The 27,579-nt window shown below is 56.7% G+C and overlaps 2 protein-coding genes across 7 annotated transcripts in view; both read right to left on the bottom strand.

Moving 5' to 3' along the window:
* BSN (bassoon presynaptic cytomatrix protein) overlaps positions 1-8,970 on the bottom strand; it is a 66,147-nt gene extending 57,177 nt beyond the window's left edge. For all 5 annotated transcript variants that reach the window (XM_072044055.1, XM_072044054.1, XM_072044056.1 and 2 more), the window contains exon 1: positions 8,681-8,970. In XM_072044055.1, the coding sequence (XP_071900156.1) occupies positions 8,681-8,868 (188 nt within the window). In that variant the 5' untranslated portion in view covers positions 8,869-8,970. The remainder of the gene's footprint in view (positions 1-8,680) is intronic.
* A 471-nt stretch (positions 8,971-9,441) lies between these two features.
* Positions 9,442-27,502, bottom strand: TRAIP (TRAF interacting protein). Of its 2 annotated transcripts, XM_072044067.1 has the most exons (16): positions 27,262-27,502; positions 27,118-27,175; positions 26,797-26,880; positions 20,888-20,927; positions 18,506-18,633; positions 16,093-16,187; positions 15,376-15,489; positions 15,134-15,244; positions 14,396-14,483; positions 12,832-12,921; positions 12,512-12,600; positions 11,843-11,998; positions 11,594-11,642; positions 10,933-11,058; positions 10,375-10,425; positions 9,442-9,669 (listed from the first exon to the last, which is right to left on the bottom strand). In XM_072044067.1, the coding sequence occupies exons 1-16, from the start codon at positions 27,357-27,359 to the stop codon at positions 9,541-9,543; spliced, it is 1,506 nt and encodes a 501-aa protein (XP_071900168.1). In that variant the 5' UTR covers positions 27,360-27,502; the 3' UTR covers positions 9,442-9,540. The 2 variants fall into 2 exon arrangements, with proteins under 2 accessions (XP_071900168.1, XP_038041665.2); XM_038185737.2 differs by lacking the exon at positions 15,134-15,244 and having other exon boundaries at positions 27,262-27,498.
* Positions 27,503-27,579: the final 77 nt, after the last annotated feature.

Genomic DNA, 27,579 nt, shown 5'->3' with positions numbered 1-27,579 from the left:
GTCGCTCTGATTTTAACAGCAGCCACGTGAGCGACTCTGGGGCTGTCGGCCGGTCCCGACGGCAAGGCAGCATCCAACTTCAGCACCAAAACTGCCACCAGGGACTTGAAGTGACAGTGACCAGGTCAAACACAGCTTCAGTATATTCCCAGGATGGAAAAAACAAATACACGACTACTGCAGGATTTAGATTTAAATCAAAGAATCTCGGTGAGAAAGGTTGTTAAAAAGAAGTTAGAGGCAGCAGCTGAAAGGGTTAGAAAGGAAAGTCTCCGTGGCTAAGAAGGCTACAGGAGCAAAAAACAAACTTTCAAAAACCAGAAGCTTTATCTTCGTGAGGAAAAACCCAAAAAAAGCACAAATTCTGGCAAACTGCATTTAAAACGCTAATAAAACATAGGGAGAAGCCCTTGAGAAACAGCTTGCGAACTGGGCCAAAAAACGGAGAATTTCTAAAACTTCAGAAACTGGAAACCTGCCGGAGAACCTATCAAGCCGGAAGATGATTGAGTTGCAATAGAAATATTCAGGGAACACAAGAATGAAAGAGAAGATGAATCCAAGCTTTGCAATGGTGTTGGCTGAGGAGAAATTTAAGGAGGTCCCTGCATCAGAAGTGTTTTATACACAGGGTTAGTCTGAAACACTGCCTCAAGAAAAGTGTCAGTAGGAGAAACGTTAGGACAAAAATCAATGAAATGAATAATAACAAATCACTGGGGCTCGGCAGGACGCACCTACGAGTTCTTCAGGAAATCAAATACAGAACTGCTGAGCTGCAAGCGTGCTGCACAACCGATTGCTTCAATCAGTGCCAGCAGCACAAGCGGGAAGTGCTGAACACGCCACCCATCTCCAGCAGGGCTCGGCGGCTTCTGGGGCAGCACAACACATGATGGCTGCATGCACCAGCCAGGAAGATCACAACTCAGTAAGGGACCGGATTGGGAGGCACGTGGAGGAACAGGCCCAATGGCAACCAACAAGCTCTCCTAAATTCACAGCTCACGGATCCGGAGGATATTGGTGGAGAAGTCAAGGCACAGGTGAGGTGGACGGCTTGAGAGGGGCCCTTCTGCTTGCAGACAGCTTTTGGCAAAGTCAAAGGATCTTACAAAGAAAGAATGAAAGAACAAAAGAAGTAAAATATCATCAAATAAGAGGAAACGGTCTTGTGGATTACCAGCTGAACAAGGCCTAGGAAGCTGAGCACGGAGGTGAATGGTCAGGTTTTGACAAGTGGGAGAAATGGGGTGTGCTCAGAAACGTCCTGGGAGGGAGGCAGACAACGAAGGGACAAGTTTGCTGATCTACACAAATTTATTCAGCGTATTCAAAGATGAAACTGAATGCCAAAAGCTTCAGAAGGCTCTCCTGAACTTGATGTCTCGTAACGGCGTGACAGGTGACATCCAAGGTCAGGAAATGCAGAGCGATGCACACGAGATGAGACAGCCACAACCACGCGCAGCAACGGGCTCCGAACGAGGCACTGCCACTCTGGGAAGAGTTCTTGGAGCTGTTTTGGACAGTTCTCAGAAAATGTCAATTTAATGCTCATCAACAAATATAGAACGTTCTCAAAAAAAAAAAAAAAAAGATACACAATTAAGTTATTTTGGGAAAATCACATTCTGGAAACCAATTCAAACAGAAGAGCAGAGGCAGCCTGCCTGTTCCCTTGACTTGCTGCTGGCTTTCCCCCCCCTGGAGAGCGGCACAGAAGTCTGTTTTTGCAAGGCTCCCTTTTGAGCTGCAGGCTTGATGCAGTCAAGGACCTGGAGGGGTTTCTGCAGCTCTTGGCCTGCTGTGGGGAAGTGCCCCAATGGGGATAGGGGCTCGCTGCTGCCGGGCACTGAGGGACCTGTGTTCATGGTCCCTTCCACAGCCCCCCTGGCAGCAGTGGGTTCGTATCCTGTCACTCAGAAGCCAGGAAGGCTGCAGGGACCTTTTTTGGATGAGTTCCACCTGTGCTCCAAAATTAAAAGCTGATGCAAAAAATGTATCATTATCCATCTCCATGACAGCTCGAGTCAACTGAGCTGAGCTCGGCATGAGAAACAACATTCATTTCAGGCACAAAAAATAGGAAGAGAAGCACTCCTAAAAAAAGAGGCAGTAATGACTTACCAGAAAGGAACCAATGTAGATTTTTAGAGAAAGGAAAGGAAAGCTTCCTAAAACAGCCCCGGTGCCTCCGATACAAGAGGCAATGAGGATGGCGTGCTGCGGGGAGGCACAGCTCCGGGTAGCTGCAGCGAGCCCCAGCCTGAGAGCCCGACTGCTGGCCTCCTCCTCTGTGCCCAGGCAAACAAAGTGCTACACCCAACATTTCTGTGTGTGCCTCTGTGAAAAATCCCCCCTGCACCATCCCGCAGCTGCGTCTTTGCACCTCGCAGCACCTCCTCCGTCACGGAGTCATCCCCTCGACTTTTCCCGGTGCTGTTCAGGTCCTCAACCAGCCTCGGTAGCCTCAGGGTACCAGGAGAGCTGACGCCTCGTGCGGAGGAGCCATCGGGAGCAGAGAGCGTTTGGGCACGAGACTGAGCAGGCAGGGATCGCCCCGTGCCCCCCGTGACTGCTGCAGGGCTGTTTGCCCACCTCAGGGCAGCGCTGTCACCATCCTCACGGCCCTCCTGACCGGCCGCCAGCCCTGCAGGACAGGCAAAGCTCAAGGCGAAGGAGTTTGCTCACTGGGAGAACTGGATTCCAGATGCAGCCGCCTTATTGCTCCACAAAGCAGCCATTTGACTTGGTCTCCATGCTTCGAAGAAAAAACCCCACATGGTAATTTGTTAATTCAGAGTGCTTTGGATCGCATTGCTAGTTAATAATAAATAAAATTAAGCTGGCAATTATTGACACCGGTTTGATGAAACCGAGTTGTACAGCCAAGAGGAATCAGATCCTAATCTAATAACCAGTGCAGCTCGGAGATGCTTCCAGACAAGAAAGGCAGATAAGGCAAAGTACAAGAGGAATACCGAGGGAGTTGCTTGAGTTTTCTCCCGGAGTGATGTTTCTGGATACCTTTTTTCTCCCAGGGTAAGGTGAACAATGGCTCATGACTTAGGAATATGGGACCATTGTCCTGGTTCAGCAAGACCTGATGTTCTATCATAATTTGGCGTAACCAGTCAAAACCTAGCCTAATAAAGGTAACGAGGGGTAAGCAGGCTTTGGCTGCTCTGAAAAAGGGCCACATGGGGAGTCCAAAGCACAGGGATGCCCAGGTGCCACCTGAGCCCCAGGCACGGACCTAGCACTGAGAGGAGAGCAGAACACGAGGTGCACTCGGGGCACCCCAAATGTGATGCACATGGAAACAACCTGCCCTGCCCTGCTCTCCACCTGCAGGATTTCCAGGCAGACACAGCTTGCAGAAAGAGGGGACAGGGAGAAGGCTTGGAAAATTCCACTCTTTGGGACTAAACAGCCGCCCTACCTAAATGAAACGGGTCAGGCAGGGCAGGCGCTGAGCAGCACAGGATGCTGTACAGCGATGTAAGCTGAATCCAGCGCTGCCTCCTCACGCAGACCAGCACCAGGAGTATTTATGGCCCCGACACGACGTGCTCCAGCGCTATCTGCTGCAGACATCTGCCACCTTCGTACCGGCGCGGACGCAGCCCGCAGGTCTGCTCGGGGAGCAGGCGGACATCCAGCTCCCCACGCTCCTCAGTGCTGCTGGAAGGCAGTGAGAAGAGCAGAGCAGAGCAGGTCGGCAAGGGCAGCAGGCCAAGGAAGCGTTTCCCAGCCCTGCCAGCTCCTCGCCCCGATGACGGTGCAGTTTCCATGCTGGGAGCGGGTGAAAGGAACCCAAATTCCAGCGGCTCATCATCGGTGGGCTGGAGACAAAGCTGATAGGGAGGTGAGTGAAAAATCCACACGTTTCAAAGAGAACATGTCCTAGAGGTGGTGCTACCAGGACAAACAGGACCGTGGGCACACGCACCTGGCAGCCCTCGCCCCGATCACCTGCATTTTCCTGATACGAGACACATTGGGCTGAAAACCAAGAAAATACAACATCTTACCAAAAAATCCATCCAAATTCTGATCTGCCAGAGGAGGGAAGAGAGGATTAATGTGATTCTGCTCCTTTCTTTTGTGCTGGAGAAGAGAGCCCAGGAAAAGCTCGCTGGAGCTCAAGCAGTGGCTGACCACACTTCTCCTGTAGCCCTGCACACCACCAGCACAGGTCAGGGCAGCGAGCTCAAAGTGCCATGGAAAGCAGCACTGTGCTATGGGTTCTTGAAGCAGGGACTCAACTGATGCCAACGGCGCAACACCCACTGCACAACTAAAGCCAAAAAAAGGACCTGCTCCATGCCAGGCTCGGGGTACATCAGGACAGGAGTGCCAGCCCCACACCGCCACTACCTCTTTCCATGGGGACTTCTTGGGCAAGCCACTGGGGGACGAGGCTGTGGGCAAGTGGCACAGGTCAGGATCTGTGCGCCAACCTGCTGCCACCCGCCGTGACACCATGGCAAACCCACAGCAAGCAGGTACCTGGTGGCAGAGCTGCTCGGGGTGGGCTTCAGCCCAAAAAACTAGCTAAAATCCAGCCTCCCACCTCAGCACGGGCGCTCATCACACGGCCTGGCAGCACTGCAGGCGTACCTGAGAAGGCTTCAAGGCATTGGCACTTATTTTGCCAGTTGGCCTTGGAGAGTAGTTTATAAAGAAAATAAAAAGAAAGAAAGAAAAAAAAAGACCCCCCCAACCAAATAACGATTCGTCTCCCTAAGAAGATTAATAGGTGCATTTAAAGAAATCAGTCTGTAGGCTTAATGAGAAAGAGGCAGCGGAATCCTAAATGTGAGACCTCCTACGGTTTTTCAGTCCAGCTGTACAATCAAATAATAGTTTATGTAACTGGGATTGGAACAAAATAAATTAAAAGTAATTTCATGTTTCATCAAAGGAAAAAGTACAGTTCATAGTCAACGTGGAAAAAGATCTAGCTCGGAACTGCATTTTCCCCAACCCTTTCATAAGCTTCGCATTACCAGCTGATTTGTTTCTTTCAAAAAAGCAAAGCAAATTACCAAGTCCCTTAAGAACTTACTATGCATTTTCAAATTCCAACTAGTCCTACTCTGTAACTCATAGCTTCACATATCAGTCACTGAAATGTTTTCTTTAGGAGATGAAAGAAAAAAATATGCTATGCTTTTCCTGTTTTTCCCATGCTGCAGTTTGTGTTGCTTTTTTTTTTTCTGGTAAAGAAAAAAAATATGTTAACAGCTACAACATGTCAATCTTTGAAAGTAATTCCCATATATAGTTTCATCCCTTCACAGACATTAAATACAGCAAAATCTCGTTGTGCTCCTCATGTCTCGGCTGACGAAGGGAAGCAGCACCCTACAGGCTCTTTCCCATGTGGGGGAGCCCGCTATGGACCCAGGTGTGCTGACAAGAGGGACGGGAACCCTTTGAATTCATTAAACAGCATAAGAGGACACCTAACATTGACTTGATGTTCACGTACGGCTCCCAAGGAGCAGAGCACCCTGAGGAGGACAACCCCAAGAGCACGTCAGGGGAGGTCACGCACACTGAACACCCCCCAACAAAGCTCAAACTCAGTGCTCCTGCTCCCAGCGGGATGAAAGGCAAAATGCTGCTCAAGGGGAAGTCAAAACCAGGTCCAAAGGCGTCAACTTCTGGCCTCCTGAAGTCCCTCCATCCCGACAGGCCGGCATACATTTCTGTGGCTGCACCATCCCGGGCCTGAGTAGGGCACACCAACTCCAGGCCGACCACATTTCATCACGTCTGTGCCCACGTCACTTTGGCCCAAGGCATTTTTTTCTGTGGCTTTCAGAGGAACTGACAAACCCTCCTCTGGAAGCTTTCTGGAGCGGCCACGCCACGGCCTGTGGTGCTGGCAGGCCCCGAAGCCAGGTGAGGAACCTCACGGCCCCCACCTGCCCCCAAACACTCGGCCTTCGGCGACACAGACGGGTCTCTGCTTCGAGTCAGACACCGTGTGCTGCCTCCTGGCCACGTGAGGGCTGTGGAGAGAGGAGGAGGCCTGCAGGAGGCTCTCCACCTGCGTGCCCTGCTGCAAAAACCATGAAGACGGCGGGCACAGTGGGCAGCAGGCTGCACCTCTCCGCTCTTCAGGGAGGAGACAGAGCTCCTCGTGGATCAGAGAAACCCCTGCGTGACCATGATGCTTGGTGGAAGGCTCGGTGTCCTTGAGACATCCCTTCCTCACCTCCTGCCCCACCTCCAGCAGCGTTGCTGGTGGCAGGAGAAGGACCGGGAGCGGTCAGCGGCTGCCCCCGGCCCCCCATGGCTTCTCCTCGTGCCTCCTTCTGGAAGGTGCCTCGTTAAACACACGCACATTTTTCTTCTCCAGACAACGGCCCAGAAGTACAACTAAATCATTGCTGACAAAAGAGAACACGCCGAGCTCCTTAATCACATCCTCGTGGAGAACAAGGCCAACGCCAACCCCTCGTCTGCTGCGCAGCGCGGAACCGCAGCTCGGAGCCGAGGGAAGCTGCACATTTCGGGAGGTGAAGCTGTTATTTAAGCCTTGTGCAGTCACATATCCCGTCACACCCCTGGGCAGGCTTCCTACACTCGGTTATGTTCAGCATTCACATCCGTTTGCTGTCATTGAGCTAGCTGCAACAACCCAGCTCTGGGTTTTGCTCTGCCTGCCTTCCTAAAGCCCCTCAGCAGCCCGGGCCGGCGGCCAGGCTGTGTCACACTGCTGCTTTCCTGCTCAAGCCACGCTGGGATGCCTTTAAAAAAAAAAAGAATGAAAGGAAAAACAACACACGGACACGCACAAAAAAGTCTGCATTTGGCAGCAGCTGCCCCTGACACGGTGGTACCGCTCCTCTGCCTTCTGGGGAGCCCTCCACAAGCAGGGAGCCGCTGCCTCCTGCCCCAGCCCAGACAAGATGCTGAGTCTACCTTCGACAGCAAGCACGTGCTTGTAAGCTGTAAGAGGCCAGGCACCAGCAAGATACCACACCAGCAGGGCAGCGAATTCCCTGTCCCCATTAAATCTCAGCAGGTGGAGCGAGGACCCTCCCAGGAACACGCTGCAGCTCCTCCTGCAGACCCCGCGTAGCACAAGAAGCAGGTTCCCATTGCAGCACACCAGAAAAGGAAGCATCACTTGCACCCCGTCGCGTTTGCCTTGGAAGGTGCACCCGACAGGCTCGGGGACGAAGCTGCTGTTGCTGCAGGGCGGGGAGGAAAAGAAGCTGAAAAGAAGCCACGAGAGGCGTAAAAGCAGGGCTGCTGGAGGGAAGCACAGAACGGGCTGGGTTGGAAGGGACCTTAAAAACCATCCAATTCCCACCTGCTGCTGCAGGCGGCTGCAGCTGACACAGCCTGCCCATCACGGCGAGAAGCAGCCCGGTGGGATCCCTGACAGAGCAAACATTTCGACTTGGTCAGCCCAGTAAGCCATTCCCTGCTCCCTTTTGGTTCCACTCAGGTGGGTTTTATAGGCTTGAAATATTACACGGCTGGTTTTCCCCTCCTCACCCGGCCCCAGCCCCGCTCCCCTCAGCCCTCCAAACATCCTACACCAAATGAAGTTGTGCTCTCTGATTGCAGGAGCGTGGCAAGCTTCTCCAGAGCGCCAGCCTTAGGGTCAGCAAAGAGCCAGAGGAACGCTAGGTTAATATAGGGGAAAAGGCAGGCCCCGCTGCAGGACGTGCCAGGGATGCCTCCGTCACAGACTCGCTTCGTGGCTTCGTTTCTAGCACCGTCGTGTTAGAACAGACACTGGCTGCGTGTCTGTGCCAGCCTGTGAAAAGCGTCTCTGTGTAAATGGGGAAAGTTGCTCTCTCTTATTTCTGTTAGATTGCTGCTAGGTACATCCCCACCACCCAGCACCCGGGGTACTCGCTGAGGGCAGTGCCCAGCACGCTCAGGGGAGCTGCCATACAGGCAGCACAGAGCACCTCAGCTGCACGGCTGTTTGTTTTTTCCCAAACTTGAGCTGTTTTCGCCAATTCGGAGCACTTCTCACAGCCCTGATGCTCTTTCCTCATCCTGGTCCTTGCACCAGGCTCCACCGGCTGCCAAGGGCCAGTCCTTGGGACCCCAGCAACCCCAAGGTATTTGCGAGCTGGGACCAGCCCAGCTCAGCCCCACGCACCGAGCTCATCTCATCCCGTGTGCTTTGGGGTGTGTGCGGAGCAGCAGAGCGGGACGGGCTGCTGGGACAGGGGGAAGTTTCCTGCCTGAAGGCGCCCACCCCCGCTTTGTGTCCTCCCAGGGCCTGGCATCCACCTCCTCGAGCGATAGCGGCGGGCGCTGCAGCCTCTGCTCCCCGAAAGCTCCGCGTGCTGCTGGATGTGACCGCAGGGAACCCAACCCCAACCCCACAGCGGGGTTTGGGTGCCTCCCGGTTAGGTGCGCGGGGTCTGGCTGTGCTTTTGGGGCCGGCGCCGAGCAGGCGTTGCCGACCCCACGCTCCCTTTGGGGGACGCGCTGCTCCCTGCAGCCTCCCCAGGCACACACACAGCCCCCGGCCCTAATTGCGGTAATTAACGGCGGGGGGGGGGCAGCTCCCCGCGGGCAGCTGCTGCCCACCCCGGCGTTTTCGGGCGGCCTCAGCGGGCGCCGCTCGCGTCTCGCCCGGCAGCAGCAGCCCCCGCAGCCCCGGGTCCCCCCCGGTCCCCCCGGTCCTGACCTGGCGGCGGGCGCGGAGCCTCCCGGGCGCTGTCCGGCGCCGCCCGGTGCTGAATGCGGCTGGGCGCTGCCGGGGGCGGCGGCAGCGGGCGGCGGGGCCCCGGCGGCGGCGGCGGCGGCGGCGGCGGCGGCGGAGGGGGGCAGGGGCCCGTCGGCGCCGCCGCCCTCCAGGCTGGCCTCGTTGCCCATGGCGGCCGGGCGGGGACCGCTGCTCAGCGCCGCGCCGCCGCCGCCGCCATCAGCCCCGCGCCGCCATCGCCGCCGCCGCGCATGCGCCGCCCGCCAAAGCGCGCGCGCGCGCCCCCTCGCGGAGGCCCCGCCCGGCGGCGGGAGATGGGAGGGGAGGGGCGGAGCTCGGCCACGCCCCCCGCCGGCCCGGCGGCCAATCGGCTTCCGAAAGGGCCCGCCCGGGAGGTCACGCGGCGGCGGCCAATCAGCGCGCGCTCCGCCCCGTGAGGTCACGCGGACGGCACGGGCGGCGGGCCAATGGGCTGCCGGCTTCGCTATCCAGCCGCGGGGCAGCCAATGAGGTGCGCCGTGCTGTCTGAGGTCACGGGGTGCCAGCCAATCGCTGTCCTGTTCCCCGTGAGGTCATGGGCTGCACCAGTGCTCCCACCTGCTGTCCAATGGCAGCCCTGCTGCCCTGCCCTGCCAGCCAATGAGCATCCTCCTCCCCGTGACATCACACTCCGCCACCCAATGAGCACCCTGCTGCCCCGTGAGGTCACCGTGTGACGTCACAGCCCCTGTGCTGACATCACAGAAGGAGCAAACGCGTTTATTGTGCAGGAAAAGGGGAGAGGGGAAGGGGAAAAGGGGCTGTGCCCGCAGCCAGCCTCCTGCCCGCCGCTCCCCCGCGGCTCAGTGCAGGAAGCCGTCCAGCCGCGCCTGGCTGCTGCTGCGGGACGCGGGGGGAGCTGCCGCCCCCGGCCTGGAGCCGTTCTTCTTCTTGCTCCTCACCACACAGGGCCGGAGGGCTGCGGGGTCGGTCTGAGGGGAAAAGGGTCAAGGACAGCACACAGCGAGGCCACGGGGACAGAACAAAGCGGTACCTGTGCCAGGCTAGCTCGAGACACAGCCCTGGGAGCCAGCCCTGGAGGTGCAACCCCAAAAGCATTTGGGAAACGCCCTCGTTAAGGTGCTTCAACAGCAGCAAACCCAGCTGTGGTTGAGCTGTAAGGTCCCGACCAGCCCCTAGTTGTGGCACAGAAGGAAGATGCTCGCTCCGTGCTAACAGAGCTGCAGGGTTACACAAACCAGCGCCCCCGGAGCAGTTGGGTTTAGGGCAACCTCTCCTCCAGCAGCAGCCCAAGGCCTCCAGGCACCCTCCAGGCCAGGCACAGCAGTGTCCCCCAGGAATGAGGGTTGCAGCTGCACGGGCACAGGGCAGGGAGAGGCTGTGCTAAGCAGCAGCTCGGAGACCACAAGGGCACAGGCAGTCCCTACAAACCGCTCTGATTTCTAGCTGCCAGGTCCTTCCCAACAAACCTTCCCCCTGTAACATTCACAGCAAGTTCAAGGCCTGGATGCCTTTGCTGAGCTCAGACACATTCAGTCAGATGTAGACAAATGTGATGGTTCCTTGGGGGTCCCAGCCTCTAAGCGGGGAGTCCTGCACCAGTCAACCGAGCTGGCTGAGACAGGAGGAACACAGGAGGGCCCCCAGAGCATCACTACTGCCACAGGGAAGGATACAGGCTGGATGAACTTTGTTCTGCCTCCCAAGCCGTCGTACCCCATCCTCACCTAGGAGAGAGAAATAAACGTGACTGGAACAGCAGCACGGAGCCGTGGCTACTTCTTGTCTTCAATAAGAAAAGGGGCAGCCTCCCAGGCCACGTGTTCAGGGGAGGTTACAAGCACCTGCAGGCACTCAGGACACTCAGCAGTTGCACTAAGGCCTTAGCTTTGGGAAAGGGCAGCCCCTCAGGGAAGTCTGGGGACCTTCCTGAAGGAAACTCAGCCTTCCAGGTTGCCGCAAGGCTTAGGATTTTGTCACTGGGACCGAGTCGTACAAGGAAAATACCCAAAGCTCCAAGGAGGTGGAAGAAGGGGATGTGGAAGGCCACTTAATCCGCTGCCATGCAGGGAGTGACCATCTGTCATCCCTGGAGCTCTGCAGGGCTGGGAGGCAGCCAGGTCGTGCTCCAAGATTTATTTTCCCCACGCTGAATGCAGCAAGGTGGAAGCCACATTCGATGCTGTGGGGTACCCTCGGGACAGAGGTGTGCAGTGCCAGGCGGCCGTACTCACCGTGCCTGTGTTCTTGTGGGAACCCAGCAAGCTGCCCGGTGTCAGCTTCTTGGAGTGAACGGAGTTCCTGATGAATGCTGGCAGCAGCCCTTTAAGAGCCTCATCCTCCAGATCATCTGCCCCGTTCTGTCCCACAAAAATAACGAGAGAAGCCCTTTAACCAGCACGACCTGCTGAATTTGGTCCACACACAGGCAGCGCTAACAATGCGGGCAGCTACTTGGGGTAACAGGCACCCCAAAGCACGTCAGGCCAAAGAACAGAGGCTCCACACCTCCCACCGGGGCTCGTTTGGAGCAGTGCCTGCGAGGCAGGACGCCGTGCCCCATAAACCTGGGCACAGAGCCCCTCAGCTGACCCCGTGGCTGCTCTGATCAGACCCACGCCGTGCATTTGCTAAGCGCATCTGAGGCAGGACAACCGGCAAGAAGTGCGTGCGTCCCCACCCTCCCTCTCCTGCCCGGCTCCAGCTCTGTGCGCCAGCAGTACGGTGTTTCTAGGAGACAGGCGAGCAGAGCACTTTGAAGTGTGTGCTGTGGCTCTGCAGATGGGCTGGCCTCTGCTTAGAGCATCTCCTGCGTAGGAAAACGGGGCCTTTATCTCAAGCTCGTTAACGGCAGAATTGAAGAGGTGATACAGAAAACAGGATCAGTCCATTTACCTCCACTGTTTCCTTCAGAACTTTCTTTGCCAGATTTACCACGGGAGGCCTGCAAGAAGCACAAGGAACAAACCAGAGGAGATTCATTGTTCAAGTGGAGCTGGCAAGGACAGACAAGGCTGAGCAAACGATGACAAAACTTGCAGTGCGACACCAGGCAGCTGGAGAGCTGTCTGATCTCACACAGCAACTTCCAAAGCGGCGAGGCTTTGATCTCCTTTAGAAGCAGGAAGAGGAGGGCAAACTCACGGCTTTTTATCCAGCTTCTGCCTTTTCGCAGGGCTGAAGAGAGATTTGCAGGGCTGATTTTCGGGGGTGTCCACATCAAAGGTGGCATCTAGATCGATCTCGTCGCTCTGGGCCGGGCGGTGGAGCTTCGGGTGCCGCAGTTCCACGGGAGCAGGGCTGCAAGGCCACGCAGAGCAGCAGCCATCAGGAGGCTGCCACGCAGCAGACGAGAGGGAGACACAGCTACAAGCCCCCCTGGGGAGCTGCACCACAGCAGGACCAGCATCCAAACCCCGCTCTACTCCAAGTCCCCAAATGGAAAACCCAACCCCCAGGCTTTATGGTCAATGTCCCAAAGTGCTGTTTGACCTCTGAAGGCCTGTGCTCGCAGCAGCAGCACCCTGAGCCCAGGGAAACACACCGGCCCGCTGGTGCTCAGCGTACACAGCCCAGTTTGCCAAACTGGGGTAAGAGCACTCGCTGCCAGAAAGAAAGGGTGTGATAAAATGTAAAGGATGCCATTTTCAGGCCCAGCCTCAATCAGTCTGGACTCCTGTGTGACAAGGATCTCAGGTCCCTGTACATCAGGGCGTGCTTGCTGGAAGGCCAACTCTGAGACAACAGCTTTGGGGATATCTCCCTGGCTGGGGAAATATCCTTGGCCTGTATGTCAGGATGAACTTTGCTGACCTTTCGAAGACCAGTCGGCTGAGCGTCTCCCTGGTCACAGATGGCACTTTCAGAGTATCCTGCAGGATGTCTATCTTCTTCTTCAAACTCTGGAGGGAGGAGGGAAAGCAGACAGTGAGCTAAGGGAAGATTTAGGAGCAGGTACCAGCAGCCCCTCACCCATAAATCAGCACTGGGAGGAGATCAGAGGTGGAGCAGGTAAGGGGTAAGCTGGGCTAGGTAACCTAGCCCCTGGGCAAAAGCCAGCACAACTCCTGGCTGTGCAGCTGCAGGCCATGGCCAGCTGCCAGTTACTGCAGACTAAAAACCAATATTCTCACCAAAATCTCCTTGTCTGCATTCTTCAAATCCTTCTGGGTGCTTTTTAACTCCTCCTTCGTGTTCTCCAAGTCTGAAACAGTTCTCTGCAGCTGCAGAAAAAAGCAACACTGGTTACAGCACACAGGTAAGGGCGACAGGTCCCCGGCAGAGCAGGATGCCCTGCAGCACGTGCTCCTCTTCCCTGCTTTTGGTTTTCCAGTGCCAACCTGTGACCAGGCTCTCCTACACCAGAGCCATCCAGTGCCTGCTCATTCCCTAAAGCTGCCTGCAGAGGGATCTCCAGGGCTGCGTGCCCAACGCAAGCCTTCCCACAGCCCTTCTGCCTGGTGGTGACAGCTTTCCCGTGTTTTAACGCTTGGCGGCTCCAGCCTGGATTCCTGCAGGGCTCTGCACGCAGCGGATCCCAGCACCAGCAGCCCCAGGCCGGGCGGTGGCCGTGCATCAGCGGCACTGGCACACGGACAAACCCGAGGCACCGGGAGGGCACCAGGAGCCGGGGGCTGAGTGGTGGGCTGGCACCACCACAAAGGACTGGAAGTGGGGTCACGAAGCGACGGCACAGTCAGCTCGCTGGCAGGCAAGCCCGGAGCACGCTGACTCGCATCTTGACCCAAGAAAGCCACTGCATTTTGGCACAGACTCGGCCAGAACCAGGGCAATGGCAGCACCCCACGTTAAGGAGTTAACTCGCCTGGGGAGCAGCTCAGCAATCCAAGAGCCTTCTTCCCAGTTTGATGGGACCACAACAGCTATGTCTGGGGAACAAAAATAGGCCAAATCCACCCACAGTCTCTCACTTTGTGAGCTTGGACTTGGGTGCACCCCAGGGAACACCTGCGCCTCGGAGAGCAGGGCTACACACCAGCTTTTCAAGGGGACGTGCTTCCAAAACTGACACAGGGATCCCTGGCCTGGGCTAACAGAGCCCAGGCAGCCCTGGAACAGGGGCAGCACAGCAACAAGGGGCATATCTGCAGCTCCGAGCTCCGTGCCAGCTCAGCTCAGAGCAGCGCTAGCCCAGGGAGGCTCTGTGCAAGCCCCGTGTGTGTCCTCACATTTTGGGAACCTCTCCTGCTTGGACCCAGCACCACGCAGGAGCCCTGGCCAGCCTACTTCAGCCCAGTCCAGCGGGGGGTTCATTGGGGTTGTGCCGAGCCAGGGCTACGCTCTGCATGGCTGGTGCTGGCTCAGACCTCTCCTTCCCACCCTTCCTAGGGCCCCGATGCTGCAGCACAAGGAGCTGGGGGCTGCACAAGCTGCTGGAGCCCAGGGGAAGCAGCAAACCCCCGCCTGCTGCTGCCTTCCAGGCCAGGCCCCCTGCCAAGCACTGTCTGGCTCTGCCCTGCTGATGTCCCCGTAGACCACGGTGCTGGTAACAGCCCGTGTTTGCACACCGTGGCATTACACCTGACCCAGAAACCCCAGCCTGACACCTCCCTGCCAGCTGTACCTCTAATGGAGTGCCCAGCACGGGAAGGGGGCACTGCACGGGGCTTGGACCAGTTATTGGGAGGGAGCTACAGACCAGGTGCCAGCCTTGTGACTCCCACACTCTCCCTGTACCTTGCTGTTGGCAGCAAACAGCTCCTTCTTCAGCTTCTCTGTCATCTCACTGGATACCTTGCGAGCCTCCTTCAAGTTCTCATATTCCCTGAAAAGAGACCAGAAGAATCGTGCTGCGTTTGCATGAAGATGGAGACAGAACTTCTCGGAGACCATTATTCTGCAGCTGCAGAACCACTGGAGAAAAGCCAGGACACAAAGTCCTGTAGGGAACAGAGCTGAGCACATCGACACCAACCAGCAGCGTGTCAAACACACGGCCTCAGAGCGGGGAGGGAGCAGGCTGCGGGGATGCCATGCCTGAGGAGAGGTTCATGAACAAATGGAAACCAGATCCAGCAACATTTCGGCTGTTGGAAGAGACGGCCAGCCAACAGAGCAGCCTCCATGCTGGCAGCAACCAGAGGACTTTCCTTTAAGTGACTTCTCAGAGGCATTACACTATTGGCCATGCGCATTCATTTCCAGTTACACCACGGGGACACTCGGCTCATTACAGCTTTGTATCGAAGCTGCAATTATTCAGCTGCCATCAGAACGGACCCAAAGAAGCCGTGGTTTTGCCCGGCAGGACCAGATGGATTTCCAGGTAGGGGATGGCAGCACTGCAGGTCCCACTTGCCGGAGCAGGTGAGGCCACAGCTGCAGGGTGCAGCGCAGCAGGGAGCACAACCCGGAGCCCCCCAGCCACTCATCTCCCCCCGGGCATGAGAGGAGAAGCGAGGGAACGATAATCACCACATAGGTGCACTGACAGCTCCGCAGACAGTTCCCATGGTGACACACGTGTCACTACAGTGACAACACGAGCGGTTCGGTGTGACAGGCTGCGATCTGGGTCCCCAGGATCTGTCGGTCACAACCCAAAGAGGCAGCAGGAGCCCTGCAGAGCCTGCGTGCCTGCCGGTGCCCAGCAGAGGGGTCTCCCCCTGCACACCCAGGATGGCACGAGCAGCCCGTGCCCACCGTGCAGCACTCACTTCTTCAGCGAGACGCAGTACACCGCAAGCTGCTCCACTGCTGCCTGCCCAACTCCCATCTCTCGGATCATCTCCTCCACTTCGGGGCGCTGGCTCTGAAGCAACAGTTCGATCCTGCATAAAAAAAATAATTACGAAAACGTACCCTCAGCTCGTGAGTCACGAACAGAGCTGGGAAGGAGCCCGCAGCCCTGCTTCCCCCAGGCAGCTCCCCCAGCCTGAGCTCCTGAATGCAGAGGTGGCAGAGAGATGCCAGGGCCCCACTGCAGGCAGGGCGTTCTGCTAGCACGACGTGGACTGGCTGGAGAAGGGGCACCTGCACACACGTGCTGCACACGGGGCTGACAGAGCAGCTTCTGGGCCCCACACCCGTGCCACAACTGTACTCCTGGGCTGGGATTTGGGCTCTGCCCCAGCAGCCTCTCCAATAACAGCAGCAGCACGCAGCCACGCTCGGAGGAGTAGGGATGAGGCCGTTCTGAACACAGCTCCGTGCCCTGCTGCTATTTAGGGAGAGCAGCTGCCTGGAAAGGAAGCAGGGGCAAGAGCACAGACAGGCAGAACCTGCTAACGCAGCACTTCCCAGCCTGACGGGGTAAGGAGAAGTCACAATCTGGGTGTGAGGGGCTGGCTGCTGCAGCGAGCACAGGAGGACCTCTCCCTCCCTGCTGGGGAAGGGGGGAGGCGTGCAGCCCGGCTGGGGGGGCAGCATCTCACCGCTCCATGGTTTTCAGCTTGTTCCGCAGGCGGCGGGCCTCCTCCTTTGAACTCCTGTTATCCTCCTGCTGCTGCTCCAGGAATTTCATCTGTTTCTGCAGAGAAGCGAGCGCACGCAGACCGTCAGGAGGGCTCCGGGGATTGTTAGAGAAACATCCTGGCTTATGCGCACTGCGGGCAGCTGGGAGCGTATGCTGGCTCTTAACGCTATCACCACCTCAGCAGCCCAGGATTACGGAGAGTTTATCTTCCCCCCTGCTGCACCCCTACCTCTGCTCCTCGCAAACACAGCGGGGTCTGAGTGCTAATCGCAAGAGGAGTCTGAAGCTGAAGCTGCTTTGGATCCTTCTCTCTTGCTAGGAGGATTTGCGGGGTGGGCAGCACCCTGTCCGCAGCGACAATTTGTTTTTCAAAAGCAAAAGGAGTCCGAAGCAAGCAAACCTTGCTGCTGCTGCATTCTGCTCCCTACCCAGCTAAGCCCTTCGCTTTAGCCTCCCTCTTCTCCTTGCTATTAGCTGCTTAAAGCATAACTAGGAACACTGCGTGGTCTCTCCTGGCAGATCTCAGCCAAACCAGCCACCCACCCGGGTGCTTCTCTCACCCACCCGGGGAGGCTGCAACATCTCCTGCAGCCAGCACCTTTCTCTGCTTTCCAGCAGCAGGCAGCAGCAGCGAACTTCAGCTGAGCTCAGGAAACAGAGATCTGCAGTTTGGCAGAGGACGTGGGAAAGCTGGCCTGAATTCACACCACTTCAATGCATCTGTGTTGTCTAAGTTTGCAGGTTCCCTGGCACCTCGCACAGCAGCTTCAATAAAATAAAATAAAATAAAAGCCCCTGGAGCAGAGCTTTGGGCCGGTTCGGAGCAGGGTCCCCAGCCTCCCACAGGCCGGGACAGCAGCAAGCTGTCACACCAAGGTTCAGCAGCAGCTGGCAGTGCCAGCAGAAGCCAGGACAGCCTGGGGGCTCGACCTGCCTCACAGCTAGTAAAGCTGTGCTTTTCCTGCACATTTACTGCTTTAATCTTGAAATGATGCAGTACAAAGCTTTGCTTGGCGTTCAGATGGGAAATCCCATACACCACGGAAAAGATTACCCTCAGGTCCCTCATCCTTGTGCCCTGCCCAGCTTTCACTAAAAGAACATGAGCCTACTCAGAGGGCTTTGCAACAGGCAAAGCAACCCCAGAGCCTCCTCCTGAGGCACCTGGCAGCAAAGCCGAGCACAGAGCTCGAGTTGAGCAGCAAGCACCAGCTTCCACTGTCACAAGAGTGCTTTTTTTGTTTGTTTGTTTTACAGGATTAGGAAGCATCAGTACTATCCTGCCACTGGTATACCCAGGATCCCACGAGCATCTTGGGCATGACCCAGACCCGGGCTGCCTTTATACCCAAGTAGATTGGGTGTAAATCCATGAGCAGTCAAAAAAACACAACAAAATACCAAAACCTTTTGCTGGCCAACAGCAAGGCCTGCATGGCATTAATTCCCTTCTGTAGATCTCCTGCCCTGCGACAGCATCCTGCTGCTAATGCTGTGCAGACCTCAGGTGGCTCCTCCAGGAAGAGCCCAGCTGCTCTGCAGGGACACAACCATGTCCCCATCTTAAAGCTCGCCCCGGCTGCGTGGCCTGGCAGGTCAAGGAACATGAGATTTAGGGTGAGATCCAAGGGGCAGAGAGCAGAGAGGTGCAGTTCACCTCTACTCCCTGTTCCAGCCCACTGCTCCCAGTCCCACCTGCCCAAACGCCCCGCACACAGCGGGCAGCCCAGCCCGCCCTGCTGCCGAGGCAAAGTCCCCCTGCTCACCCCCAAAACATCCCAACGAAGTGCTTCTTGCTCTTACTCCCTTTCCACTGGCTGTTTATGCACACTGCATGACTACACACTGAGTCACTGCACGCCGAAGCACAACGGGAATATTTGATCCCTGGACTTCACACATTACTAACCTAACCGAAGGAAAGCCCTGGCAACAGAACAGAGACAGGAGAGTTAGCTGGAGCAGATCCCACTTCAGCTGAAGCTTGCAACTCCCCCTCCGTATATTTTGGGTTGATTTCTCCTCCAATCAAACTACGAAACTAATTTTCCTTGAATCCCGCCTGACCGAAACCAGTTTTAAAAGAACATTCTACCGCAGGGAGCCGGCGCTTCCCCAGCAGGGCGCTGGGGCCGGTTCCCAAACTGTTCCTGCCGATACCTGTGCGGTCACAGCACTGCTGCTGGGCTCAGCCAACACTCCCCAGGCTGGGCTGGTGGCTCCTCCAGCCCCAAACTCCCACCGGCACAGAGCCACGCGTCTGCGTTATCACAGCCTGGGGAGAACCTGGCCAAAACGAGCAGTGCTTGTGCAATGGCTGGAGCCAACGTCCTGCCGGGATGGGATGGGATGGGATGGGATGGGAGAGGTACCTTGAGAGAGGAACACAGCATCTCCGTCTCTCCCAGCACCTTCTGGAGCGACTCTATGGTGGCATTTCGCACATCGAGAGTGTCCCGCAGCCCGTCCACGATGGCCTGGCATTCTCGCTTTTCTTTCTCTAGAAAAAGGGAAAACACAAAGGTCACGGCCCAGAAACCCAGCCTTGAGCAGCCCCACGAACAACAGCGGCAGCACAACAGACGCTGCTTGCGGTCTCAGGCTGTGAGGAGCTGGCCGTTCCTGCAGAGAGCCATTTCCCTAAAAGCTGTCTGCTCTGGGGTTTGTACCGAGCAATTGCTTCTCCCAGTGCCAGCAGGCTTCGAGATTTTCTTCAGTAAAGATAACAAGTTCCCTTTAATAGCTTTCCAGTGCCAGCCCTGCTAGCATTAAGCTGATGCATCTTAACTCTTGCGTGCTCTCCCAGGCGGGCGTGCACAGAACTGTTCTCTGGAGTCACACCAAGCTGGAGAGCCTGGTCCCTTCACACGGAGCCTGACGCAGGCGAGCCCTGCGGGATGTGCAGCCATCCTGAACACGCAGGGACCCCACGGCGTCACCGTGATGTCCCCTGCCCTCCCCACAGCACCACCAGCAGAGGTGCAGGCAGCCCCTCCGCCCAGCCCTGCTGAGAAGGGGGTGAAGCCCACAGCTCAGCACCTTCCTCCTCTGCCAAAATTGTTGTGGCTCCGGGCTGGCAGCGGTGGGGAGGCACCGGGTGCCCCTCCAGGAGGCTGCTCCTCCTTTCAGTCCAGTTTCACACGGTGCCACCGCGGCCCATGGGAGCGCGACCAGCAGTGCTGCTCCGCTGGTGGGCCAGGCAGTACGGGAGCCACCAGGGAAGAAGGGGAGAAACACAGGTGCTAGGAGAAGCATGGAGGGAGAGAAGTTCCTCTTAGCAAAGCATTTTGTCTCCATTGAGCTGAATAACCCACCCTCACCAGAGGCAGCACAACCTGGAGATGCTCCGCTGCATTTGCGGGAACTCCACATCCCCAAAAAGAGCCAGGGCTTCCCCCTCCTCCCTTCCCCAGCTGCCCAGAGGCAGATGGCAGGATTTGAACCTCCCTGTGCTGCAGGAATGAGTTCAAATGAGTCACTCCAAGTGCCTCCCACTTCACCTGCTGGGGCTGCACAGAGCTCCACGCCTCTAGAGCCATTTGCAAGCTGATGAGAAGCTGGCAATTACACAGCTCCGCTACAACAGGGAGCGCAGAGCACATCTTTAAGGGAAGAATTTATACACAAGAGCCACCAGAGAGCAGAGTGCCCATAGCAAAGGAAGCAGGAGGTGGGAGCGAGCTGCTGCTTTCCAACACGAGAACAGACCGGGATGGGGGGATGTCAGATCCAACCTCTACTCACCAGAAGCCGCGAAGACGAGCAGGCCTTCAAGCAGTTTTTCTTGGATAACATCCTAGCAAGAATCCCAGCCACCTTCCCCAGAAGATCTGGCTCTCTACCAAGTCACCAAACCGCACTGAGCTAGCACGAGAACAGGCCTCAGAATAGCGCCGTGCGGGCCCCCCAGTGCTGCTCTCTGAGGACCGAAGCCCCAGCCCACTGGCTATTTGCGTCTGGCTCGTGCACGCAGGAAAGGCAGAGGGAAGACTACTCCCGGGGCGTGGGTGAGCCCCCAGCATTCTTTAAAGATTTCTCCTTTCTGTTAGCATGTCTTTGGATTTCTGTCACTCCGACTGACATTTTCCTTTGGCTGCTCATGACTCATGTTCCGATGACAGGCTGCCTACAGACGATGCTTAAAACCCATCGACAAGTCTCCAGGGCTTTCGCTTTTCCTGCCTCCCTCAAACATCCTCTAAAATTAAAGATGGGAAAAATGGAAGCGCACACACCAAATCCCGTCTGCTCTTCAAGTGACACATGTGGCACTGCAACAGCCAAACAAACCCAACACCTTCCCACTGCTGCTCGGGCACCACTTTTACCCCCCCTCCCCCCCCCCCCTTTTTCTGTTAGCAGGAACGAGCCTTTAGCAACAGCAGCTGCGAGCTTCCCAGCGATGAGACCACAGGCTCTGCTTTCAGCAAGCTTACTCCAGACGTAGCCGCGTGCTGGGCTTTTGTAGCTCTTAGTTGGAGCAAAAGAAATTACACACGTGTATCTAAATTTGCAGAGGGCAGCCCAGTCAGAGCTGCACTGGGCCAGCCTGAGGGCTTGGACTCCCTCATGCAGGTTTTGCACAGCTTTAGGCAGCCTCTCCTTGGAAAAAGCTCCGAAGAAGCTGCTCCAGAACGAACTCGCAGCCTGCACCCTGCCTCAGGAAGGGGCGAGCTCTGCAGACACGATCCTCGGGGCTGACCAGAGCAGCGCACGCAGGCAGAGCCCGGGAGCTGCCGGCAGCTGGAACTCACCTTTCGCAGAGAGCTGAGCCTTCGCCTTGTCCAGTTCATTCTGAAACACAGCACAGACAGCCCGATTAGGAAACAGCCTGCGGAGAAGCTCTCACCATACCTAAAGGACCTGAGAGGTTTCTCAGCAGGCCATTTGCACCAGCCAGGCGCTAAGAATAGCGCGCATTAACAGCGAGCCCCGAGTTACAAACACGGATTATTGCAGGGAACGAAAAGAGCACCTCCAACTGGCTCCCTTCGGGGAGAGAAGAGAAGATCCCAGTTTTATCTTAGCCTTGTCAACCTTGTGTTTCTCACACTGTCAGTCATCTTGTTTTAGCTGAATAATTTTGGAAGGCTCTCAGGGAAACACGGGAAATCAGACAGGAAGGATTTTTATAACGTTTTACCTAAACAAGGCAATAAGGCAGGGATTCTGCCAGACTAGCTGGATCGCGAGCCACTTCGAACTGGGGTGAACTTGAGGTGTGTGCAGGTGGGGGACCCGAAGGCACACCTGAACTTCTTAAAGAGTGATGAAGCACAAAACCGAGAGGCACCAGCCGGCACTCCGACAGACGCCGAAGTCGCTGCAGTTTGGGAGGCCGATGAGCTAACAGTTGAGCCAAGTGGCCACAAAGAGATCACCGACAAGCCCCTCTGTCCCAAACCGTGCCACAGAACGTCTCCGGGGCACCCCAAGGGCCTGGGGAAGGTCAGGCATTTCTAACACCTTCACTAAAGAGCGGAGAGAGGGAGCACGCACTTGTGGGTTAAATTATAGATGGAGCGATGCGACCTGCGAGTGCTGGCAAATAGCCAAAGGGAGCACACAGAGTTTATAAAGACGAGCAAAAATATACATATTTTACATCCATATTTATGTAACTCTCACACATTAGAGAGGGAGAGGGAAAAAATACAGGAAAGAGTCAACAGAAGATGACTTAAAAAGCTGTGTTAGAACTGCAGAGGAAAGCACATAACAAGCCAGGCAGGAACTGCAGTGGAATAAAACCTCAATAAAATGCCAACACAGTACAGAAGCCGAGCACACAAATCTGTGCAACCCAGAGTGCTCCATGCAAATCGGAGCTGAGAATAGCAGGAGCAGCGGCCGCGGAGCTGACTGGACCAGGGCGAAGCTCTGCTAGCGACAGCAAAGCCAGGAAGGAGAAGATGGGATCTGAAGCTGGGTACGCAGGAGGGACTGGAGGAAAGCCGGGCAGAGCTGGCTGGGATTTGCCCCCAGGGGGACAACAGCCGGAGGGCTGAGGCGGAATTAACTCTGCTGCAGGAACTGTTCCGAAGCAGCTTCCTCTGAGTTCTATTCAGGACCGATTAGTGAGCTCACAAGACGTGCTAATTAGCATGAGAGCAAAAGAAATCCTGGGCTAGCGCAGGCAGCTATGTAACATTACCTCATTCATCAACTTAATCTGAAATCCCTCATCCTCCACCACCGCTCCTAAAGGCTGCTCCCAATTTTCACTCCTCTGAGAGATGCAAGCTCCGCTCTCTTTTCAACCCTGAATTACAAGGCAACGCTGCCGCAGGATCAGATGTGTGTAACCTGACCACAAACAGGCAGCCGTCCTCCCAGGTTCCTTCCCTCCCCAGCAGATTTACAGGTGGGAATCCTCCTCCTGCCTCCTTTTTGCCAGGAGGAGCAAAATCCCCCAGTCTCCTTCCTAAAACGGGCTCTTGGCCCCCCAGGTCACAAGTGACTGGTAGTGCCAGGTTCCAGATGAGCCCTGGCGAGGTGTCCCACCCCAAAACTAACACTTCTGCTCTCAGAACAGCCGTGTGGAGACTGTTGTGATGGCTGAGGACCATCTTTAAGAGCAGTGCAGGAGGAAAAAAAAAAAAAAAAAAGAAACCAAACACAACAGGCTGAGCTCTGAGAACAGCTTAGATATGCCGCAGCGCTCGACCTGGGGTCTGCAGCTCCGCCAGGGAAACAAGCCACCCGCGGTGCCTCGGCTGAAGGCAATGCCTGGCAATGGGAAGCAAAGCAGGAACCCAGGGAAAGGTTTCAGACAATGTTGTTCCTTCCAACAACTTCTGGCCAGGTGCATGACACCAGTTCACAGAAGTGCATCCCTGCTTTGTCTCTCCGTGGTGACGCAGCTTGTGAGCCCCCCAAGGCACGCTCCCTTGCCCCAGTCCAACTCTACCATGGCAAGAGGCCAAAGACTCATTTGAGGACATCTGCAGGCTGCACAGATATAGCTCGGGTTGATTACAGAGCTGCCTGATTACAGAGCAACCCAGAGCCGTGCACGGGGCAGCGAGCACCCCTATAAACTAACCACGCTCAACCCCACAGCAAATATTCGTTTTTTTCCTGGTCGATAGAGATCTCAGCTCCCTCATTAGGGGAGCTGGGAGCTTCAGTCTAGATATTGCTCCAGCAACAACAGCACAACCTCTGTAGGAGCCTCGGTCATAGCGACCATGAAGTGGTTGAGTTCAAAATTTACGGTGACAGAAGGAAAAGTGCCACCAAAACCTCATCCCTAGATATGGGGAAAGCGGACTTCAGGCTGCTCAGGGAACTAGTCAGCAAGGTCCCCTGGGAAGCTGCTCTTGAAGGCCTCGAGGTCCACCAGTGCTGGTCATTCTTTAAGCGATGCCTCCTAGAAGCACAAGATCAGGCGATTCCTAAATATCGCAAGTCAGGCAGGCGGGGCAGGAGGCCGGCGTGGCTGACCAGGAACATTCTGATGGAGATTAGGCGGAAACAGAGAGTGTTTCGCTACTGGAAGGAGGGCCGGGTGTCATGGAAAGAATACAGGGATGCTGTTCGGGTTTGTAGGGAGAAAATTCGTGTGGCTAAAGCACACCTAGACTTGAAGCTGGCTGTGTCTGTGAGAGAAAATAAAAAGGTTTTTTTTAGATATGTGAATGGAAAAAGGAGAACTAAAGAATGCATAGGGCCGCTCCTTGATAGGGAAGGTCTCCTCACAGACAATGACATAGGCAAAGCAGTGACGCTTAACGCCTTCTTTGCCTCTGTCTTCAATGCCGATGATGGGCTTCGGGACCCAGGGTGCCCTGAGCTGGAGGACCGGGACGGTGGGGATGACAAACTCCCAACCGACCCTGAACGTGTGCGGGATTTGCTACTCCACCTGGATCCCTACAAGTCCATGGGTCCGGATGGGATTCATCCCCGGGAGCTGAAAGAGCTGACGGACGTCATCGCGGAACCTCTCTCAATTATTTTTCAACGATCCTGGGAATCTGGAGAGGTCCCGGTAGACTGGAAGCTGGCAAATGTTGTGCCGATTTTCAAGAAGGGTCAGAAAGAAGACCCTAGCAATTACAGGCCTGTCAGTCTCACATCAGTGCCTGGTAAAATCATGGAGAAGATGGTTCTCGAACGTATTGAGGCGCACCTGGGGGACAAAGCAGTCATTGGTCCCAGCCAGCATGGGTTTGTGAAGGGTAGGTCCTGCCTAACTAACCTGATTTCCTTTTATGATAAGATCACCCGTATGGTGGACCAAGGGAAACCAGCTGATGTGATTTTTTTGGACTTCAGCAAGGCTTTTGACACGGTTTCCCATAGGATCCTACTGGACAAAATGTCCAGCATACAGCTAAATAAAAACATCATACGATGGGTGAGCAATTGGCTAACGGGCAGGGCCCAAAGGGTTATGGTGAATGGGGCTGCGTCAGGCTGGCGGGCGGTCACCAGTGGGGTCCCTCAAGGCTCCATTTTAGGGCCGGTACTTTTCAATATTTTTATAAACGATCTGGATGTAGGAATAGAAGGTATTTTGAGCAAGTTTGCTGATGACACCAAACTTGGAGGAGTTGTGGACTCTGTTGAGGGTGGAAAGGCCTTGCAGAGGGATCTGGATAGGTTGGAGAGCTGGGCGATCGCCAACCGCATGAAGTTCAATAAGAGCAAGTGCCGGGTCCTGCACCTGGGACGGGGAAACCCTGGCTGCACGTACAGACTGGGCGATGAGACGCTGGAGAGCAGCCTAGAAGAGAGGGATCTGGGGGTCGTGGTAGACAACAAGTTGAATATGAGCCGGCAGTGTGCCCTGGCAGCCAGGAGGGCCAACCGTGTCCTGGGGTGCATCAAGCACGGCATCGCTAGTAGGTCGAGGGAGGTGATTGTCCCGCTCTGCTCTGCGCTGGTGAGGCCTCACCTCGAGTACTGTGCGCAGTTCTGGGCACCACAGTATAAAAAGGACATGAAACTGTTGGAGAGTGTCCAGAGGAGGGCTACGAAGATGGTGAAAGGCCTGGAGGGGAAGACGTACGAGGAACGGCTGAGGGCACTGGGCCTGTTCAGCCTGGAGAAGAGGAGGCTGAGGGGAGACCTCATTGCAGTCTACAACTTCCTCGTAAGGGGGTGTCGAGAGGCAGGAGACCTTTTCTCCATTAACACCAGCGACAGGACCCGCGGGAACGGGGTTAAGCTGAGGCAGGGGAAGTTTAGGCTTGACATCAGGAGGGGGTTCTTCACAGAGAGGGTGGTTGCACACTGGAACAGGCTCCCCAGGGAAGTGGTCACTGCACCGAGCCTGTCTGAATTTAAGAAGAGATTGGACTGTGCACTTAGTCACATGGTCTGAACTTGGGTAGACCTGTGCGGTGTCAAGAGTTGGACTTGATGATCCTTAAGGGTCCCTTCCAACTCAGGATATTCTATGATTCTAAGAGTCCGCAGTCCTGCCCTGGAGCAAGGGAGCAGGTCTGCAGCACGGCCTGCAGAGTGGGCATGGCTGGGGGAGCCAGCCTTCGGCCCTGGGGAGGAGGACTAAGGGAGAAGAGAAAGCTTTTCCAGGGCATTTTTCTCCAGCCATACCATTTCTGAGTCACTCATCTACTTACACTTAGGAGAGCTGATCTGAATGCGGCCTACAGGCAATGTTTACCTGCTCCCAGCCACTGCTCTGCATCTAGGGCGCACGGCTCCGAGTGCCCAGAGATGCTTTTTCTTTGCCTCCTCATGCACACTTCGGGCTCGGTTTCTTTATTTGCGGCCCCTGAGAATGACAGTGCTACTGACATCATAGTCTGGCTTGCTTTATTTTAAAAACATACGATATACATATAGCAGTTGCCATGACAATGCTAATTATGGTAATTACTGCACATGCTGATTCTAAACACAAGAGGGTACAAGCGGCCCATTATACCAAGGTCAGCGGATTACTTTTTTTTGGAACAGACCTAACTCCGCCACATACGGAGCCACGCTCCATCCATATTAAACGACGGAGGAGAGCACGGAGCAGCCCCTCCTCGTGCAGGGCCTTCCACCCACGGGTGGCACTCGGCGAACGTGGCCCAGCTCCTCAGCCCTGGCCAGGATCCCCCCGGGGAGCCAGCAGCAGCACTGCCCACGCCCCTGCAGGCGCAGCTCCAGGCAGTCCGTCTCCTAATTTCTCTCAGGAAACCAAGCCAGCCTTGGCACCCTGCCCTGCTTCGTTGTGAGCCCCTGCACACAAACCCACCTGCACAGACACCAGCAGGGAGGGCTCTGTCTAACAGCCCCTTCCTTCCAGGGAGGGGGGGGACCAGGAGTGACGCCTGCCTGAGCCCGGTGCCCTCCTCCTGCCTCTCGGGAAGCTCTGCAGCCACGATCCCACAGCCACCGCTGGCAGCTCGGGGATCCGAGGGGGACGCAGCAGTTGGGGGCCTGTTTGGTGCTGCTGCAGGGCTCCAGGCGAGGAGGGGAGCGTAAGAAGTCTGCTTTGCCCTGCTCTTCCTCATGCTGAGGTTTGGGCAGGGGCAAGTAAAGCACCACGGGGAGGCTGTGTTGTGACAGAGCTGGGACCGGGGGGGCAGTGGGAAGCAGGAGGAGGCACTGAAGTGTTTTGGGTCCCAAAGATGAGCACAGCGGGCAGCAGCTCGGGGACTGGCACAGCCCCAGCCCCTCGGGGAGGACCAACCCCAAATACCTGTAGGGTCTCTGCGTCCGGCGCCGCCTGCTCCTCCAAGGTGACGTTGAAGAACAGCTTGGTGATGATGTGCCTCTTGCTCACCTAAACGCAGGGGAGAGCCCAGGGGTCGACCCGCACGGGGGGGGGCACACAGCGGCTGGGGGGCGGGGGGGGGGGGCACGAAGGCAGGGCCAGAAGGGTGCCACTGGGGGGGGGGGGGGGGGGGGCACTCCCAGCGGGTGCTCAGCTCGGCAGCGGGAAGCCCCCGGTGCTCGGGGGGTGTGGGGGTGCAGGGGGGGCCCGGGGGGGTCCCGGGGGGGGCCGTGGGGGGCCGGTTACCTGCGTGCGGCACTGCGGGCAGGTCCTGCTGGGCGCCGCCTCGAACCAGCGGCTGAGGCTGCGGGAGGAAGCAGGGGGGGGGTGCCCGGTCATTGCGGGGCACGGTGCCCCCCCCGGTGCCCGGTGCCCCCCCCCGGTGCTCACCAGGCGCTGTGGAAGGTGTGCCCACACAGCAGGGCCGCCACGTCCCGCTCGTTGTCGAAGAAATCGGAGCAGATGGAGCAGTGCGCCCGGATCGGCATGGCGGGGGGGGGGGGGCCGGTCCCGGTACCCCCCTCCCGGTGCCGGTGCCGGTCCCGTTGCAGCCGCGCGGGGCCCCGCGGTTCAAACCCCGCCGCGCTCCCTCCGCTTCCTGCCGGCCCCGGAACCCGGCCCCGCCCCGGCCCCCCCCGCCCCGTTCACTCTGGAGCCTACCGACGGCACCGCCCCCCCCCTTAACCCTAACCCCCCCCCCCCCAACCT

The sequence above is a fragment of the Anas platyrhynchos genome, chromosome 13 (assembly GCF_047663525.1).
Source record: "Anas platyrhynchos isolate ZD024472 breed Pekin duck chromosome 13, IASCAAS_PekinDuck_T2T, whole genome shotgun sequence".
Taxonomy (NCBI): domain Eukaryota; kingdom Metazoa; phylum Chordata; class Aves; order Anseriformes; family Anatidae; genus Anas; species Anas platyrhynchos.
The sequence above is the reverse complement of the archived record's forward strand: the minus strand, read 5'-3'. Positions and strand labels throughout refer to the sequence as shown.